Source organism: Acinonyx jubatus, chromosome E3 (genome assembly GCF_027475565.1).
Source record: "Acinonyx jubatus isolate Ajub_Pintada_27869175 chromosome E3, VMU_Ajub_asm_v1.0, whole genome shotgun sequence".
Taxonomy (NCBI): domain Eukaryota; kingdom Metazoa; phylum Chordata; class Mammalia; order Carnivora; family Felidae; genus Acinonyx; species Acinonyx jubatus.
This window is the reverse complement of record NC_069398.1, coordinates 10,899,867-10,920,474: the sequence shown is the minus strand read 5'-3', so window position 1 is coordinate 10,920,474 and position 20,608 is coordinate 10,899,867. Positions and strand designations below refer to the sequence as shown.

The following is a 20,608-nucleotide window of genomic DNA, read 5'->3' as shown; positions in this document are numbered from 1 at the left end:
AAGTTCAGAAAGCTTTGGGGAATTTGCTCACAGATGACAGCGCAGAGGTCCAGTTGTCCCACTCCAGCTGATAAGATATTCCCATAGACTCAGTGCTGGCATCACATTAGGAATCCAGACTCTGAAGAGGCTAAGAGTTGCCTCTGTCAACTACTCTAGGTGGACAAAACCAACCTACTAATCATGCATCTGTCCATCATTTCACAAATATTCATGGGGCCTGGACTCTGCTAACTGCTGAACCAACTTGACCCCTCCTGCCATCCTCTCCCAAGTGAGAATTTAAAATATCTTGGTGGAGGAAAAAAATAATGACCAAGGAGCAGCACAGCTGAGTAACGGTGGCTGAATGGCAAGGAAGAGACACCCCCAGCCCCCGTTGAGACTGCTTTGGCAACAGCCTGGACCAGGTGACAGTCCTAGAAGCTGAGCTGACTCAACATCACAGTCAAAGAGTGGGGTCATCCTGTGCAGGGCCCAAGCCTGCAGGCACAGGGAACTCCTGACTGCCTGCTTTGGGGTCTTTAATGAGACAATACAGTTCTACCCCAACCGGGAACCTGGGCAGAGATGACCATTCATTGAGTTCCAGCCCAACCTTCTTGCCTTTTAAAACTGGCCCTGGTCTGATGCTGGGACTACAAGAGTGCACCCTTTCTGCTTACAAGAGGAAGCTAAAAGAAAAGTCTATTTCAAATACAACTAAAAGAGTCACCCCTGAGAGAGGCCCTTGAACCACATTTCATTGAAGTGGGAGAGGTTTTTTTTTAAAGTCAAACAAGAGAGACCATATCAAACAAGTGGCTATTTTTCCATTCTGGATCTTCCCAGTAAACATTTTACCCTAAAAAGCTCAATCGACATGTGGTTTAAGTGCATAGCCCCTTAAAAGTGAAATTATTAGAGACAGATCTGAGGGACGAGAAGTCATACCAGCCAACAAGCAAAGACCCAGAAAACCACAAACACATTATGAGAGGACCAAATCAGGCCTTGAGCCCCCCTCCTCTTCTCCACGGTTTTAAATAGAAAAGAGCTTTTCATTCTTTGCCTATGAGAAATGTCATTTCCAGGAAGCTCCATGGGTCTGGCATGATTCCCAGCTTCACCACACCCAAATAAACAACTTCATACTCAGGAGTAAAATGGCCAACTCCATGTGGATTAAGGGGACAATTTTGGAAGTAGGTCTGCTACCAGCAACGAGAGATGGGATACTCAGGACTGGCATCAATCAGCATTGGGGTTTTTCAACAGCATGAAGCTTCACTCTCCACTAGGTAGAAGAATCTGACCCCTTTTTCCCAGAGACCAGACTCGAGAGGATCCCATCTCCAGGGATCCTGCCATGACACGGTTGTCTGTGCTGAATTTTACACTGCACTGTTAAAAGGATGATCTGTTCCATTTTAGCTCGATCCACCCATATTTTTCTAATAAATGTGCATATATAGAAGGACATTTTCATTTAATGTCCCTGGTATTTATGGGGAGTTAAAACGTTCTTTTGAAAAATTCCAACTTTGCTGTTTTCTCAGAACCCTGATTCAGAGTCATTATCACCATCAATGCTCCCTCCTTCAAGAGAAAAAGAGACATAAACGTTAAATTACAGCACTGTCCCCTCCCACTCCCTTAGCTGCAAGTATACATTCTAAGACACCCTAGTAAATGTCTGGAACCACAGACAGTACTGAGCTTTATATATACTGCTTTTTCCTATACATACATACCTATGGCAGTTTATAAATTAGGCACAGTAAGAAATTAACAAAGTAGAATTCTATAATAAAAGTTATGTTAATGTGGTCTTCAAAATATTGTACCGTACTCGCTCTTAGGATGTAAGGTGATAAAATGCCTACATGAGATGAGGTGAATGATGTAGTGTTAGGCTACTACCAGCCTTCTAATGAGATGTCAGGAGGAGGATAATTTGCTTGTGGATCGTAGTTGAAACCAGGTACCTGCAACTGCATGATGGGGCAGGGAGGTGGGAGGATGATGACCGGACATAACTACATATTTATATATATATATATAGTTCTCAGGTTTATTTTTGTGAGCTTGGGATTTTTCTAGGCTATGGTCGTTTATGCTGTTGGTGGCCACCTGTGATTAAACCCAGCCTGTTGCATCAAGTTGAAGAAATGTATTTATTTTCAAGCCATGTGGCAAATTTTTCTTGAGTGTAAGCTGTTAAACACATACCATTGCTCTGAGGGCCCTGGGTTTTAAAAATCAGGAAAAGGTACTAAGAAGAATTTTTCACGGCAGAGGAGCAGAGGGGGACCTGACTAGTGAAGCAAGTGGAAGCTGAAGGTGAAGGACTCCACTCCGTGGGGTAGAAAGAGCTCTCGCCTGAAAACCACCTATTTGTGCAAAGGAAAGCTGGGTCTTTAACCCTAAGAGTGTTTGAGAAAGGCCTCTTCTAATACTCACTGGTTTGATAAACCTGTTTCTCTGAAGAAACTGGGGTTCTGATTCTGCCCCTTGCCCAGACAGCCAGGCGCCCTCAATGTGTTAACTTCTCCAGAGTTCTGTAGCCCTGTGTCCAGAAGGGTCCCCAGGTTGGCGGGACACCCCAAAGTACACTCCCTCCCTAGAGAGGGCTGTGACCAACTCTGGACCCAGGGCAGCAGTTCTGTATTTTCCTTCTGCCTCTTGGACTGCTAACCCTAAGGCTGGCCCTGAACTTGGCAGGGGCTGCTGGAGAATGGAGTCCAGAAAAAATACCTCGGTCTCTAGCACCTGCTTGAACACCCTGGGGATGATGGGAACCCAGAACACAGATGTATGTCACACATGCGCACACCCACAGCTGTGTAATATTCTGGTGGTCTTCTGGTGGGGCAGGGGGATAAGGGCAGTGGTGGTGTTTTATATAGCCCTGGAAATGAGTAATAATTTAACTTGAAATCCAGTTTGATCTTACTCTGTATTCAAAGGATTTGATGGGGTGGGGATGCAGCAGCAAAAACTAGGAACCAGAGAATCTGATGAAGGGAAGGAAGGGGAAGGCTTGGAAAGCTACTGGGAAGCAGGCAGTCCAAAATCTGCCTTAGGTCTGGGAAAGGGAATTGAGCAGGACACAGGCAAGAACAGGGCCTGCCATGATGAAATCCGGAACGAGCCGTCAGGTTGTCTCTTGACAGTTGGGAATAAAAAAACCCAAAATGCTCAGAGCTTCAAGCTGACAGCTTGGAGTAGTAAAGAGCAAGACCCCGGGAGCATGTGGAGGCAGAAACAAATTCAAGTGCCAGCTGACCCACAGAATGCAGAGAAAGGTCAGGCGTCAGCTCTGACTCCTCAAGTACTGCCGGCCTCCACCCCCTAACACAGTAACAGAGATGAGCCTCGGTCTGAATAACTAACTGCCTCGGCCAAACCTGAGACGGGCTTCTGGGATCCATCTGTCACCCACATGTTTGGGTTGAAGCTGCAAAAAAGGAAGTCATGATTGGTCTAACAGGGGAAGGGAACCAGGTAGTTCTGTAGATTGGACTAAGTGAAAATTAACATTAAAATCAGTTAAGCATCTAACTTTATGGAGAACATGGAAAAACTGCTCTAAAAATGTAAAAGATCTAGCATCTGATACATTGGTGTATTCTGTGGGTAAGAACATGGGTTCCAGAAGACTGCCTTGACCACATATCGTGTGGCTGCCACTCCAGGATTTTGTCCTTGCCTGTAAAGTTTAAAGGCACAGCTGTTCCCACCTCACCCGACTGTCCTGAGGTTTAGGTGAGACAATGCATGCAGAGTCATCAACACCACACTTAAGTAGAACAAAGGCTGGAAAAACAGAACCTACCATCATAGGAGGACAATAACCACATGCTTATCTTACAAGATAAGCAGAAAGGCCTTGGTTGAGGAGGGCAATGCAGTTGTTAAAAAACTACTACTGTAAGCTGGGAGGTCTGTAGGTGGGGACCCTGGTATTCATTCACCAGAGGAAACCCAGGGCTGTGGAGAAACCTCTCTAAGCCTCCATCTCCTTTTCTGTACAGTAAGAACAAACACAGCACTTGTACCTTGGCATGAAAAAAACGCAGGCAAAGCACAGGCTGTTTATTCAGTATGTAGTGGTCAAGGATTTGGTGTATGCCAGCCTCAGGGTGTGGGGATGCTGTGGTGAGTGACAGACCCTAGAGACTTAACCTCAGGCACAAGGAGGTCTCCAAAACTCATGGCGCAAGGTCCCTGTCCCCATGGAGCTTAAATTCTGGTGGGAGAGGCAAACAACTGAAATAAGCAGAACATTTCAGAGAGTGACCAAGTAAAGTAGGAGCAAAAGCCCTGGATGGAGCACTCATCATGTCTGCACATAAACACACTATTCACGTGAATGAGTTTCCTTTCCAGAATGAACCAACGTTTGCCCTAGAAACTTGTGCACTCAGAGCAAGCAGCAGCAGGGGGACAGGCAGAGGGCACCTACCTCATCCTTGGCCAAGGTTTTCAGATGCTCCAGGATCTGAGCCATCACCGTTTCACACAGCTTGTTGTTTTCAGCCAGAAATTTGGTGTCTCCCCCATAGAGGCTGTCGTTGGAGTCAACTGATGAAACAGACCAGAGCAGTGAGCAAAATGTAGTATGCCCATTCAAAGGAGTATCATTTAATCATAAAAAGGAATGAAATTCTGACACGTTAAAACATGGATGAATCCTAAAATCTTTGTAAATGAAATGTGCCAGACACAAAAGGGCAAATACTGCATGATTCCTCTTTTACGAGCTATTAGAATAGGTAAATCCACAGAAGGAAGTAGAATGGAGGTCAGCACAGGCTGGGGAGACAGGGAGGGAACAGGAAGTCACTGTGTATTGGGTACAGAGTGCTGGGATGATGAAAAAATTCTGGAAATGGACGGTGGTAATGGCTTCACAACATTGAATATACTTGATAAAACTGAATTGTACACTTAATGATAGTTAAAATGGTAACCTTTATTACTATGTGTATTTTAACAATTTTTTTTAATGTAAAGTCTTAGTACAAAAAAGTCGAGATCTCTGATTACAGAGACCACTCCAAAGGATTTATTTATTTTAAGAAAATAATCAAGGGGTGCCTGGGTGGCTCAGTCAGTTAAGCATCCAACTTCAGCTCAGGTGATAATATCATAGTTCATGAGTTCGAGCCCCACGTCGGGCTCTGTGCTGACAGCTCAGAGCCTGGAGCCTGCTTCGGATTCTGTGTCTCCCTCTCTTTCTGCCCCTCCCCTGCTCATGCTCATGCTCTGTCTCTCTCTCTCAAGAATAAATATTGAAAAAAAAATTTTTTTAAAGAAAATAATCCAGCAGGTGCCCAAAGATGCACATATGTGATGTTTGTTGTTTTGCTGTAAACAGCAGCATTCGTCATATGTTCATTGTATGTTCATTGTAAACTTGTTTAAAAGGGTGAAATGAGAAGTAATGTAAATGTCGATCAACAGAGTTTTAACTAAATGCTCTGTTACAATATTAAATACTAGGAGGATAATAAATGATGTGATCTATAGTTGCTAATTACCATATACTATGTTATACTATTAGTTAACAGTTACAAGATACTATCAATTTTAATTTTTATTTTTTTTTAAGTTTATTTATTTTGAAAAGAGAGTGCATGAGTGGAGGAGGGGCAGAGAGAGGGAGAGAGAGAATCCCAAGGAAGCTCTGTACTGTCAGTGCAGAGCTGGACGTGGAGCTTGAACCTGTGAACCATGAGATCACAACCTGAGCCGAAGTCAAGAGCTGGACACTCAATGGAATGAGCCAATCAGATGCCCCAAGCTACTATTAATTTTTAAAAAGTGACAGAACAGTATCCATAGTAGAGCCTTTATATAAATATAGCACACAGATATACATATATCCATGTATATTCCTAATTTATAGTTGCTTAAGAACCAATTTTTAATTATTTCCTTTCAATTTGTCTGAATCTTTTAGAGAATGGGACAGAGGCGCCTGGGTGGCTCAGTCGGTTGGGTTTCCGACTTCGGCTCAGGTCATGATCTCCAGGTCCATGGGTTAGAGCCCTGCATTGGGCTCTGTGCTGACAGCTTGGAGCCTGGAACCTGCGTTGGATTCTGTGTCTCCCTTTCTCCCTGCCTGTCCTCTGCTCGTGCTCTATCTCTCACTCTCTCAAAAACAAATAAACAAAAAAAGAGAACGGGACAGATAATAAGCATGTAGTAATTAATTGATAAAATAATTTCAGACATGTCTTATGTACATTTCTAGTTGCTGTTTCAAAGCAGTACATTGAATACCTGCCTGTCTCCCTTCGAAACACCAGCTGACACCATTTTGCTCCTTGTGTGCAAGCTCTCTCACTTGCTCTCTCCACACACACACACACACACACTCACACATAATGGGTTTTTCTAGCCAAACCATTTGTGAGCAGATTGCAGACTTGTTGTCTAAGAATAATGAACAACTGCTCCCCAGAAGTCTGCTTGCGCCCCGGCTTCTCTGTCCAAAGGCAATCTCTCATCCAATTCTGCCTGTTTATGGGTCTATGTCTCAACTACTATCCACCATTCAGAGGAAGACAGCTATTCTCTCAAAAGAATGTAACAGACTGTGATTCTTGTAAAAGAATGTGATTCAGCCAGTCACCACCACCTGATTTTGCAGGGCAGCAAAACTGCAGCTGGTGAAGGAATTTCTCATATCCACTGCTGAGGACCAGAATAGTTCTTGGCATAAATTCTCAGTCTTACTCCGGGTTGGAACCTACTCTTTCTGATTAGCTCAGCACTGGAAAAGAGAGAAGGTCTAAGACTGCCCATGGCCAACACTCCCCAGGCGGGCCAGGCGTGTGTTCAGAGCAGGCTGCTCACGTGTGCACACACACACTGCACCTCCTGGGTAAGGGTCTGCTCTGCACCAGATTCCACGCTAGGAGCTGGGGACCCAGTGGGGGCCAAGGCTGATTTGGTTCCTGCCTCAGAGAGCTCACAGACCATTAGCAGATGCAGACCAGCAAACTGAAAAGCCTGTACTGAATGTCAGAAGGGGGCAGTACAAGGGGTTATGGGATCCTGAAATCTAGGCTTGGGATGGAACTCTGGAATTAACAAGGACAGGCTAAGCTCCACAGCTTGAATTCACTGGACAAATGGAAAAAGGGGCTAGGGGGCAGGATGAGTTTTCCATACTTGATAATGATGGAGGGAGCAAAGGGCCAAGTTGAGAATTAAAAGGAAGTTGGTCAGACCAGTGTGTATAGTGGCCCCGAGAGTCCCCTGAGGGAGACATGATATCCCTGGCAGGTGGCCACTAAGAATAGCCCACAATCCCTGCATCTGTCTTGCCCTGCGATCACGACCCTGAACGCTTCAAGGGCCTGGCAGGTGACATGGAGGAGCAAAGGGGCTACACTGGCTTCACAGGGGCATCCTGGATTGTGGTCTTCCAACTAGCTGGATACACACTATCTGCATATTAAATAAACATGCAGGGGCACCTGGGTGGCTCAGCTGGTTGAGTGTCTGACTCTTGATTTCAGCTCAGGTCATGATTCCAGGGTCGTGGGATTGAGCCCGTGTCAGGCACCGCGCTGAGCGTAGAGCCTGCTTGAGATTCTCCCTCTGCCCTTCTACCCGACTTGCATGCGCTCTCTCAAATAAAAGAATATAATAAAAAGTAAATAAAAAAGGAACACTCCATACACAGGAAACTTTCCCTCACACATCAAACACATCTACTCTCTCACATTTGTAGGAGAGCACTGGAGTTCTTGCTCCAGGAAATCTCAGAATGTCATCGGATTAATCTAGAAAGAAAGTAGCAAAGGAATTCTTTGTAAATGCAAAAAAATTTGACCCTAGTTCTTGAGAAGTTCTAACCTGTTTCAACACTGTAAAAGGCTGCCTAGAATAAGAAAGGGGTGGGGAAACAAAGCGCCTCCCTTGGCCCCCTGGGCCTCTCTCCTCCTAAGACAATTGTCAGGTCACACTTGCACATCCAGAGTAAACACAGCTGGGCCAAGAAAGAAGGAAAACAACCCACCCAGCCTTCCATTTTCTTCTCTAAAAGCCAGAAATCTAGACTCCTGTCTATTGCACATAGCCACACTCCCTTTGCTTGCACTCTGGCTCCCAGTCTGCCAGCTGTATAGTTTAGACAGAGGGTTAAACGAATCTGCTCAAATAGGAGGATGAGGAGAGGACAGGAGACAGGAAAGGGCTTACCCCTCTAACAGGGCCCAAAGTTTGCAGACCCAATTCCAGGTCAGTGCCTGGTCCTCAGAAGTGTCTCTACTGTTACAAGTGCACTTGGCAAAAAAGGAAATAAAAATGCCAACCAATAGGAGAGCCGGGGTGGCCCAGTCAGTGAAGTGTCCGACTTCAGCTCAGGTCATGATCTTGCGGTTTGTGGGTTTGAGGCCTGCATCAGGCTCTGTGCTGACAGCTCAGAGCCTGGAGCCTGCTTTGGATTCTGTGTCTCCCCCGCTCTGCCCCCCCCCCCCCCTTTCTCTCTCTCAAAAATAAAAAAAGGCAACAAATATAGGAAAAGGTGCTCAATCTCATTGCTGAGAAATGCAAATTACATTCACTAAAACAGCCAAAATGAAAAAGACTGACCACACGGAGGGAACAAAGGGAACACTCATTCATGCCTAGTGGGAGTGTCAATTGGTACAACCATTTTGGAAAACTGTGAGACAGTATCTACCAAAGCCGAACATAAGCAAATCCAATGAGCCATCAATTCCACCCGTAGGCATATTGCCAGTGGAAATGTACACCAAGAGCATGTATAAAATGTGTTCACAGCAGCACTACCCTCAACAGCCAGAACCAGGACTGCTGCAAATGTTCATCCCAGAGGGAATGAATAAATTCTGGTATGGTCACCGGGTGGAATACTACACGGCAATGCAAAAGGATGCACTCCAGCTATGCACGGCACAGGTGAATCTCACACACACAGAGTATCGAGTGGAAGAGGCTCGACACCAAAGAATGCTTGCTAAACGATTTCACTGACATCAAAAGTCGAAAATGTACAAACTAATCTGTGATGCTGGAAGCAGAGTGGTATGCCCTGGAGGGGAAAGTGGGGGCGATGACTGGGTGGGGGCATGATCTGGGTGGGGGTTACCTGGGTGTGTTCACTTTGTGATGATTCACTGAGCTTTCCAGCTGGCTATATGTCTGACATATGTTATGATTTAATTAAAACACTGTTATTTTATAAAAGGAGGCAGCATGACGCATGCTCCACAGTTCAGGGTGTGACTTGCACCTCCACCAATAACCGGCCACAGGCCCTGGAGTAAACCATGGCGTCTCTCGGAGTCTCCCCTTGCTCACACATAAAATGGGGATGTAAATGCCTGTCTTACACGCTTCAGGGCCGTAAGGAGTACAGAAGAAAGATCCGTGGAGTCTGGGGTGGGCCTTGGCACGCAGTAGGAGCTCAAGTCTCGGGTGCTGTCATCATCCACATCAACCTGCCTCCCTAAGTTACATCTTAACTATTAGCCCCCAAATGCCAGCTAGAGGAAGCGTGAGAGTTGTAGCAGAAGGCCCTCCCTTAGCACTGCAAATGTGTTTCCAGAAATTTCCAAGTGGAGAGACCGTCGCCTAAACCCTAAAGTATGCAATTACTGGCCAACGCGCTTTTCGCAACAATAGGGCCATCTTGGGAAAACCGATAATTAGAACGGAGGGTCTGACAAGCAGGTGGGTGCTTGGGCTCAGTGGGCAGATGTCTGGAATTGGGACTGTCCTGTGTTACATCCAGGATGTGAGAAGTCTGCTTTCAAATTCCTGGCAGCAGATGCAGAATGGCTGGTAGCACGTGGGGGAGGCAAGGCCACCTCCTTCCTCCTGAGCATCTGAAATAGGGATTCCCTGAGCCTCAGCATCACCTGAAGAACTAGGTAAAAACACCCAGGGTCCCACCTGAGTCTGTGATTAGGGGCAGGCCTGGGAGAAGCTCATGCCTGTGGACATCAAACCACCTTTCTAGGTTATTCTGCAGCACACCAGAGAGAGCGCGGAGTGAGTGCTTGGAGTGCTCCCCTAAACTTGTCAGGTCGTCAAAATGATTTTGGATATTTGTTATAGACAAAATTCTCCGGCCTCTTCTTGGGGTTCCCAATTGAGAAGGGGCAAGATGGGGCTCAGGGATCTGCTCAGGTTCTTACTTGGGCACATGTAGTGAGACCCTGGACTAGAAGTTTCTGGTTCGTAAAACACTAAGGGATTTAAAAACAAAAACATTTTACTGGACTTTCGTGAAATTCCAGCTTGGTGTAGTCCAGTGGGAGGGGCCCCCGCTACCTTTGTCTATGTGGTAGAGATAGGTCTCCTGGCTCATGGCGGATAGGAGGTGCAGGACACAGGTGTAGATGCGGATTTTGTCGTCACTGTTGTCCTCCCAGGTGTAGTCCTGGATCACGTTGAGAAGCTCTCGGACAAGGAACAGGACCCCATGTTCTGGATGATCCTAGCGGAAAGCCAAAAAAGGATAAATAATGCTAGATAGGAAGCAGGAGGAGAAACCAAAAAACAAAAAATCCACCAGGACAGAAGCCCGGGTCCCTCCCGTTAGCAGCTCTCGGGGAATGGAAGTGCCAGCTACTTTGCAGGTGAGCCCACTCACAAGCCTGCTCAAACACCACTGAGAAAATGGACAGGATAACGTTCATCCTGCCGACGAGCATGCCCCAGTCTGGGGAGATGAGCTTGGAGAGCCTCTTTGGGTCCAAGGAATGAGGGAGCTAAGTTACCTGTCAGCTTAATGGCCTGTTTCCAAAATTACACACTGGTTGTATGTGTAAAGCAGTAAAAAGTCCTGCTCCTCCGACTCCAAAAGCAAGATTGTGGGTGTTGTAGCAGATCCAACATCGGAAGCCACCTGCTTTGCGTAAGCCCCCAGTGATCACTGTCACCAGCAAGGGCACCAGCGTTAAATATAGCCTTGCTCTTCAGGGCGTTCAGTGACATTAACAGCTAACGTGAGGACGCTCTCTTGGGAGAGGAAAAAACCCAAGAGGCAGAGCGCAGAATGGTGTTCCTCAGATGCTGAAATGAATCAGAAGAGAGTGCCGGATGCCACGAAGCCAGCAGCTTAGTTCACTTCCAACAAGCTGCCTGCATTTCTGTGGCTCCCCTTCTGAACATGCTCCATGGAGGCCTACCGCCAAGAGTCAGTGCCCAGCTCTGCCGCCATCGTCTTGCTCACCCGGTGGCCACACCTTGCCCCTCATTCACTCCAGCCAGCACCTTTATGTCTCCTGGGCCCAGCTGGACCACTCAGAATCCTGCCAGGACACAGTGGGCATGCTCAAAATGGTTCCGAGAGGACCAGTTCAAGAAGGATTATTTATCGAGACAGGGGCAGCGTGAAGGGAGCTGGAGAGGAAGGACAGGCGAGGCACCCGGGGCCTCACGACAGCAGGAAGCCCTTACCGACCCTGGACTGAAAGCACAAGGGGGGTAGGGGCGTGACCGGAAGTGCAAGACCCGCAGCTGGAGACGGCATCTAGCAGGAGCCGCAGCCTCGGGTAGAAGAACAAGGCCGCTGCCAACCCACGGCCGCATCAGGGGACGGATGCCCCAAACTCGCTCTCCTCCCGCCTTCCAGTCTGCTGTTGGTCCTGCCGCTGGCTGAACGACTTGGAGACCAGAAGGGAGCCCAGGTGAGGCGGTCCCCAGGGGCCAGTCTCCCACACACATCTCCACGGAAGCGCAGAGGATGCTGCGGCCGGCAGCTCGCGTGCCAAGGATGGCTGGCTTCCCGGCCCTACTGCACCCCCCGACTGGAATCTTCATCTGCAAGACTTGGTCACACTGGCTCCTCGACAGCCTCCAGATCCCATCGTACACGCCAGCTCCTCAGCGAGGCCTTCTCCGATCAGCCACTCAGAGCCTTGCTCACCGCCGGCCCCCAGTCTCCATCACAGACCGTCCTGTCTGTAATTCTGCAGTGCAGTTCTCAAGTGACTTCCTCACTCCCTCTCAGTGAACTGCCCCACAATATCTCTTGTTTATGCTTATCTTTCATCGTCGCCTGTAACCCAGCACGACAGACACTTCATCTGCCGTATTTGCCGATACACAGCCAGGACTGCCCTGGGAACACAGTGTGAACGGTGTCCCGCCCTGTCCCTGGTTCTAGGACAGTGCTGGGTGCAGGCAAGCACCCAGTAAGTCATGGTGGTTGGATTACAGTTTGAGCACCTTCTGTGTGCCAGGCGCTGAGGTGGCTACAAAGACGAATAACAGTAGCTAAGTTTTATGGTGGCTATCGTAGCTTTTCTGTGTTCCAGTTAGATATGATCATGACCACCCCCCCCCACCCCCAATTTCACAGATGGCAGATGAGCCACAGAATGGTTAAGTGGCACTGCTGGTAGGTGGAGGAACCAGGGCTTGAGCTCTGACAGTCTGGCTCCAGAGCAGAGATTCCTAACTGTTAATACTGTATTTTTCTTGCCCCTCTCTGACTTTATGGAGCTGGCTAACTAGGGGAAGCCTTACATGTAAGCCAGCTATTTTGTGACTATTGTTTTTTTAACCTTTGCTTTTTTTGAGCAAGAAAGAGCGTGAGCAGGGGAGGGGCACAGAGAGAGGGAGACACAGAATCCAAAGCAGGCTCCAGGCCCTGAGCTGTCAGCACAGAGCCCGAAGGGGGCTCGAACTCAAAAACCACGAGATCATGACCTGAGCTGAAGTCGGGTACTTAACCAACTGAGCCACCCAGGAGCTCCTCCATTGCCTACAATTTTTAACTGAATCAAAATTAGGCCTCTGAAGTGGTAACACTGAACCTGTTCAATCAAGTCTGTATGTCCTACCAAATGTTATAGAGAAGTCTGTCCTCCAAGAGGCTGACCGCTGCTAACACCACAGCAGATTACTTCAAAATGCTCCGAAAGTGACACCGTTTGCCGAAGAGAGGCTGGCCTGGGGAAATGTTTATTTCTGCATTTAAAATGACTTTAAATTTTTTTTCTAAACAAATAAAATGAAGTCTTTAAAAGCCTTGTACACGGTTGGTGGGACCGCAAAATGGTACAGCCACTATGGAAAACAGCATGGAGGTTCCTTGAAAAATTAAGAGGAGAACTACCAGGGTGCCAGGATGGCTCAGTCAATTAAGCGTCTGACTCTTGATTTTGGCTCAAGTCATGATCTCACAATTGGGAGATCAAGCCCTACAGTGGGCTCCAGGCTGGATGTGAAGCCTGTTTTAAGATTCTTTCTCTCCCTCTCACTCTGCCCCTCTTTCCTGCTCACGCTGTCTCTCTCAAAAGAAAAAAAAAAAAGAACAGAACTATCATATGATTCAGCAGTCCAGCAATCCCACCTCCGGGTATTCGTCCGAAGAGTTGAAATCAGGATCTGAAAGAGGTATCAGTATTCTCATGTTCGCTGTGGCACTATTCACAGTAGCCAAGATGTGGAAACAACCTAAACGCCCACTAGGGGATGCGTGGATAATGAAAAGGTGATATACATACACAATGGATTAATATTCAGCCTTAAAAAAAACGGAAATTCTGTCAAATATAACAACATGGATGAACCCTGGAAGCCAGTAAGTGAAAGAAGCCAATCACAGAGAAATACTCATGGTTCCACTTACATAAGGCATCTAAAACAGTTATGTTCACAGAATTAAGAATAGATGGTGGCTGCCAGGGGCTAGGAGGAGGAGGAAATGGAGAGTTATTCATCGATGGGCTTATGAGGCACTTGGGTGGCTCAGTCAGTTAAGTGTCCAACTCTTGATTTTGACTTGGGTCATGATCTCACGGTTCATGGGATCGAGCCCTGCATCAGGCTCTGTGCTGAGAGCAAAGAGCCTGCTTGGGATTCTGTCTCTGCACGCTCTGTCTCTGTCTCTGCACGCTTGCTCTCTCTCTCAAAATAAAGTTTTTTAAAAATGGGCTTAAAGTTTCAATTAAGCAAGACGAAGACACTCTAGAGAGCTGCTGTACAACACGGTGCCTGTAGTTAACAATACCGTATCACATACTTAAAAATGTGTTAAGATGGTAGATCTCTTGTTAAATGCTCTTACAATAATAAAATTAAATTTAAAAAATTAAATAAAAGCTGTGACACGAAAGGATATGATCTGAACCAGGTAAAAGCGGGATGCGGGAGTTGCCTTCATACTAAACCTACTCCAAGAGACGTGCCTCACGTGAGGCCCATCCTGGGGCCCCGGAGACCCCAGCCTCGGCTATTCAGGCTGAACATCTTCCATATTTATTACTAATGCTGTATCCCACAGGACGGATGGAGGGTTGCTAAGGCTCAGCCTTGAGCTGATAAAGTGCCCTGTCAACGTTTCAGGCTCAGATGGTGCTGAACAGACTCCGGAGCAGCACAGACCTGCTGCTCTGCTGCTCACTAGCTGTGCAACCTCAAGCTGCACGGGCTCTCCAGCATGGGCGCCTCACGTGAAAAAGGCACAGTGATTCCTACTTTGCAAGGCTTGGAGGAGGAGTCCCAGAGACTGAAGGCTGCTGAAGGTCTGCAGTACAGCACAGGACACAGGGCAGGCAGTCACACAGGCTATTCATCTCCTGATCTTTACTAAACCCCCATAGCAGCGTGCACACTGATACCAGGAACGAGACAATCCGCTGAGGCCAGGGGGACGTTCTGGTGAATGCCAATGGACCAGGCAGGTGACAGAAATGGGTCCAGAGGCACCCATGGGAATTGGAGAGAGTGCACATGCCTTTTCCTCCCTCCACAGCATGGGCCAGCTGCCGCGGGTCGGAGAATGTGGGCCCCACATGGCAGGATCTGATTTCTCAAGAGGAACTAAAAAGCTGGGTTTTTCTGTGATCTACCAATTTTTAAACGTGGGTAATTCATACCAAATGTTTTCCATCATTGTGTGGCCAAAAACCGTGTCTCTGGGCTGGATGCCACCCACTGGTCATCAGCATGCAACCCCAGGGACAGAGCTTCTGGGTCAAAAGTACTTTCAGATCAACTGTTTCATTCAACCTCATAGCAGCCCCACCAGGCAGGCATTTGGGTGACATTTTAGAAAGGTGACAATTATCTGAGGCTCTGAAGAGTTACAAAACGTTCCCAATGCCATAAGGCTGCTGAGTCACTGGGTCAGACGGCACTCAAGTTTCTGACTCCAAGCACAAGGCTTTCGTCCAGTCTCTGATTTTTAACATGAAGAAAATCTCATGTGTAGAAGGAAAATGCATCCCAATTAACCAACAAACAATGACACTGATCAGCTTAGATTACTCCTTAGAAATGCTGTGGTTTTTTTCTTCTTTTTTTTTTTTGGTCCCCTCACTTGACAACTAGACTCTCCAAAATACAGAGAAACTGTTTATACAAAGGACTAAGAAAGGTGATTTGAAAACAATGAGGTCAGGCGTTGAGCACTGCCTCCTGACCAAGCCATCTTGTCTCCCCAGAACCTGGGATTTCAACCTGGACACTTGGAAGCTAAGTCACTCTTTGTCTCCTCGGCTCCATTGAGAATTCACACGCCATTCCAAATGCACACTTCAGTGGTTAGTATACTCCCAGAGCTGTGCAACTGTCACCACAATCAATTTGAGAACATTTCTGTCACCCCAAAAAGGAACTGTGTACTCATGAGAGAGAGTTGCTTCCTGGCCTGGGTGCAGAGGGATGTTTTTCAAGTGCAGTCCTGGACCATCCACACCTGAACTACTCAGGAGGCTTTCAAAAGTGCCGATTCAGGGCCCCATCCTAACCTACTGACTCAACCTCTCTGGGAGGGGGTCCCAAGAATCTGTATTTTAGTACGGATCCCGGATTCCTGTACACATTTGGCTCAACCATGTTTTGTACCTGGACCCTGTCACAGCCCGGTGAAGGCTATGGGCTCCTCAGGATATGACTTGTAATATAGAAAATACAATAAATAAAAACAAAAAAATAAAATAAATGCAGAAAATAAAATATGCAAGACCACAAAAGAAATATAAAACATACTCATCAAAATATTTTTTCAATATATTTGTTATATAATGTATTCTATTAGTTCTTGATGAGTATGTTTGATTAGCAATTATGCTAAAATATACTTGTCAAAATATTTTTTCAATGTATTTGTTATACCGTATTCTATTACTTCTTGGTGAGTATGTTTAATTAAGTCTTCTGAAATATCTGTCACCTTAAATGTGATATGAACAAACGGTTGATTTCTTTGGTGACAAATTCCTAGCCCGGTGACTACCTGCTACTGTGGCTCGTTGCCTATATAACTCACGATGGAAAAAAACCAAAAAACTCACAAGGGAGCAAAGGGCCAATTTCAGTTTCACAGAGATTTGTAAAAATTGAGATTTTTTTTTTCTCATCTAAATTCATGGTTGCCCTGCCAGACTCTCAGGAAGCAAGCAGGGAGACCGTAGGTTAAGAACCTCTGCTAGGGTGAGGGTCCTGGTGCTGGGTCTGGAGAGACAGAAGCCTGATTCCTGCCAGCCCAAGCCCGACTGCACATCAGAATGTTCCAGAAAAAACCCCAGCATCCTTCCAACAATGTCTTCTTTGATCTCCACTATCTCATTTTGGTTTCTAGTACTTGCCATCAAAAGAACATCACCATCACCTTTTACAGGGTTGGACTATTCTAACCACATGTGTATACTCACTCACTTAATCCTCACAATGACCTGGAGATGAAGACACTATTATTACTCCCATTTTATAGATTAGGAAACTGCAGCCCAGACATGTTATATAATTGCCTGAGCCTACAGGGCTAGGAAGAGGGGGAGGGGAGATTCCACCCTAGGCATCTTGGTCCGAGGCCTCAGTCCTTAACCCCTAAGTGGCACCCACTTGACTATGTACAGAACCACAACTAATACACCCAGGATACAAAATGAATGGAAAAGACATTGAGTAACTTAGGGATGCCTGGCTGGCTCAGTTGGTAGAGCATGTGACTCTCGATCTCAGGGTCTTAAGATCGAGCCCCGTGTTGAGGGAGGAGATTATTTACTAAATAAAAGTAAACAAAACACTGAGCATTGTAAACCTCTGACTAGAAAAGCAGCACATAGACATAGATAGAATGTCCCTGCACTTTTAGGGCTAAAGATGTACATGAGGCAGATCAAAGAAGGACATCACCTATGGCTCTTCTGGCGAAACGTACCGGAACTATTAATAAAGTAGAAAAGAAATTGCAGAGGAATTCCAGAAGGAATGATTCTGACGGCCGCATCTTTCCATCGATATTAATTGTCTTTGGAACTTCCGGAATGAGGCTTATAGCGGCTTTGAAGAAGGCATCGGCTGCAAGACAGAAGAAAAGTCTGTGTATGAGAACTCTGAAAAATTCAGGGTCTGCTTTCTTCACCTGGTTGCCAGGCCTGTCCTGCGAGTTACATGGAAGGCAGGCCATGCTGAGGGCCAGATACAGTGGGCAGGTCCGACTGGAGGGCTTCTGCAACCTTAACCGACTGGTAGAACATTCCGTGGAGAGGGTACTGCTGTTGCCTCACATCTCCACCTCTCTCCCTCCTTCCTTCACTGAGCAATTCAGCTCAAAGAACCTCCATCAGGGTGGCTTTGATAATTAAGTGAAATAAACAAGTGGCCAATTTTTACAGAAAGCCAAGAAATCGTAGCTGCCGGGGCAGACAGCTCAACCCAGACTGGTTCACCAAACCCTCCCGTTCACCTTTGGAGGAAGGCCACATGCCTGCTCCTTCAGCAGTGTCCTGGGTATGCTCGAGGTGCCAGCATGGGACGTGGAGTGGGGTGCAAACTCTGGTCTGCCTGGGTCTACTCCAGCACCATGTTTGTTACACCATATTTGTTAAAGTAACTGAACCCTCTGAAGGAATCCACATGTGCACGCCCATGCACATGCACACACAAGCTTCTGAGGCTTCTGACTAGGTAAATAGTTCTGAGAATCACTTGGGAGATAAAGATATATATATATATATATATATATATTTTTTTTTTTAAGTTTATTTATTTACTTTGAGAGCCAGAGTGCGCAGGGGAAGGGCAGAAAGAGAGCAAATCCCGGTCAGCACTGAGCACAACTCAGGGCTTGAAATCATGACCTGAGCCTAAACCAAGAATCCGGCACTTGACCGACTGAGCCACCCTGGAGCCCCAAATATTTTTTAAATCACAAAATTGTCTATAAAACAAGAAGACCTCAAAGGGTGAGAGAAAGCAAGGGAAGGGGCGAGCAGAGGAAGAGAGGGATGGAAGAGGAGACGGGAGGGAGGCAGCAATAGGAGGACAGAGACAGGGAGGAACGGACGGGGAGACAAGCAAGGACTGGAGGTGGGGGTGGAGAGGGAGAGAGTTCTTAAGAGAAATGCCAAAGTATTCCACATGAGAAAAAGCCTCAAGGTCGAAACAGACAAAACACTGACCTGACAAGTGAAATTTTAAACTACCCAACAAGATCAAACGTTTACATGGTCCACATAAATATACTTCCACTCCGAAACGACTTCCAGCGATGCGGAGAGAACAGTGCGCTGGCACACAGCATCCTGAACCCAAGCGGGAGCCCCACCCAGCAGCCCAGAGGGGCAAACCCAACAACAAACGCCTGCCCTCTGGGAACAAAGCCCTGCACTTAATGAGAAGAGTATGTTGTCTGCAGCTCGATGTGGGCTTTTTTGGTCTTCCCTCCCTTCCTTCTTCAAAGAAAAAAAAAAAAACCCAAAAACAAACATGTTAAGGAAAGGCCATTCTCTCAGAGTTTTCTCTATAAAGTTACCTCTGGTCCTGAATACTCCCTTCCCAGGCTCTCTCCCACACTGAACTCACACCCTTACGTTCACCTCAGCAAATTTATTAAGCACCAACGGTGACCAGGCACTGTGGACACACAAGGAGAAAAGGGGGTGAAAGCTGACAACATCAGTAGGGTGATGAGACTGACCTGATCACACTGTTTCACACCTACCTACGGGGAACCTGTTGTGTCCTTTGGTCTGGGGGTGGAGGGGGGACGGGGAGGACACAAAGCAGCTGATGTCGATCTTGTATAGAAAGAGATTAAATACAGGGGCGCTGGGAAAAGACACTTGATATCTCGGCCTACAGACAGTAGTAAATGACACTACTAAAGGGACCACAGACACTCCTAAGCCCTGTTTTAGGTAGTTTGTATTCGTAGTCCCCAGCAGTCCTATGGGAAAGGCACAATGATTTCAACGCCCACATGAGGAAATAAGCTCAAAAAGGGGGTGGCCAAATCAGAGTAGCCCAGGGATGGTCAAAGACTGAGCTGAGCAGAGTTTAAAGGCCATCACCCGCACTGAGCAATACAATAAAATTTGCATTATTTTTTAAAAAATGTTTTATTTTGAGTGAGATAGAGAGCATACATGCACGTATGTAAGTGGGGGAGGCGCAGAGAGAGCGGAGAGAGAGAATCCCCAGCAGGTTCTGTGCTGTCGGCCTGGAGCCCAATTCAGGGGCTTGATCTCATGATTTGTGAGATCATGACCTGAGCCAAAATCAAGAGTCGGATGCTTAACTGACCGAACCATCCAGGTGCCCCAAATTCGTGTTTTTTTAAAAAAACACAAGCCTACAAATCATAGATCTGATAAGGGGTTTATATCTAGAATATATCAAGAAATTCTCCAATAACAGCAAAACAAGTAACCTGATTAACAATGGGCAAAGGACCTGAACAGTTTTCCAAATACACAAATGGTCAACAAGCACATGAAAAGATGCTCAACATCAATAATCATTGGGAAAATGCAAATCAGTGCAATCCCCCAGAGATTTCATCACTGGGAGAAAACTTCAGGATGGGCACCATAAAAAAACAAAGAATAAAAACAAAAACCAGTAAGTAACAAGTGCTGGCAAAGATGTAGAGAAGCTGCTGGTGGGAAAGTAGAACAGTGCAGCTGCCATGGGAAACTCTTTGGTGGTCCCTCAAAAAGCGAAACATAGAATTATGCTCTCAGCCTGCAATCCTACTTCTAGGTTCACATTCAAAAGAAATGAAAGCAGGGACTCAAACAGATACTTGTACATGAATGTTCACGGCAGCATTATTCACATTAGCCAAAAGGTGGAAACAACCCTAGCGTCCATCAACAGGTGAACGGATAGGAAAATGTAGAACATATATACAACAGGATTATTATGCAGCCTTAAAGAGGAAGCAGATTCTGATACATGCTACAACATGGATGCACCCTGAAAACATTACACCAAGTGAAACAGGTCTGACCTGAAAACACTACACCAAGTGAAACAGGTCCAACACAAGGACATATGCTGTAGGATTTTGCTTTTATGAGGCAGAGGTATTGACTGCATGGAGACAGAAAGTAGAATATTCCCCTCTCCCCAGTTACTGTGTAAAGGGTACAGGTTGCATTGGGTTTGGAGGGATGAAAAGGTCTGGAAATGGATGGTGGTGAGGGTCGCATGACATTGTGAATGTACCTAAAACCAATGAATTGTACGCTGAAAAATGCTTATAATGATACATTTTATGTTCCTCATTCGTAACCACACCACACAAGAAACAGAGCTGAATCAAGCGCTGAGGTTCAGCTCTCTGGGAACAGGCAGGCCTGGACGCCGGCTCTGGCTGTCTTCCTTCTGTGGGAAA

At 46.5% G+C, this 20,608-nt stretch overlaps 1 protein-coding gene and 1 long non-coding RNA gene across 7 annotated transcripts in view; one reads left to right on the top strand and one right to left on the bottom strand.

Annotated features, from left to right (window-relative positions):
* The window catches only part of VPS35L (VPS35 endosomal protein sorting factor like), a 118,237-nt gene that overhangs the window by 4,608 nt on the left and 93,021 nt on the right, over positions 1 to 20,608 (bottom strand). For 5 of the 6 annotated variants that reach the window (XM_053213381.1, XM_027043142.2, XM_015067202.3 and 2 more), the window contains 3 exons: positions 17,147 to 17,286; positions 10,300 to 10,465; positions 4,448 to 4,566 (listed from right to left, as the gene is read on the bottom strand). In XM_053213381.1, coding sequence (XP_053069356.1) covers positions 4,448 to 4,566; positions 10,300 to 10,465; positions 17,147 to 17,286 — 425 coding nt within the window. Of the gene's footprint in view, positions 1 to 4,447; positions 4,567 to 7,721; positions 7,782 to 10,299; positions 10,466 to 17,146; positions 17,287 to 20,608 lie in introns of those variants that run through there. The other variant, XR_003415260.2, reaches the window with a different exon arrangement.
* The window catches only part of LOC128313652 (uncharacterized), a 38,168-nt gene that overhangs the window by 9,964 nt on the left and 7,596 nt on the right, over positions 1 to 20,608 (top strand). The window lies entirely within an intron of this gene.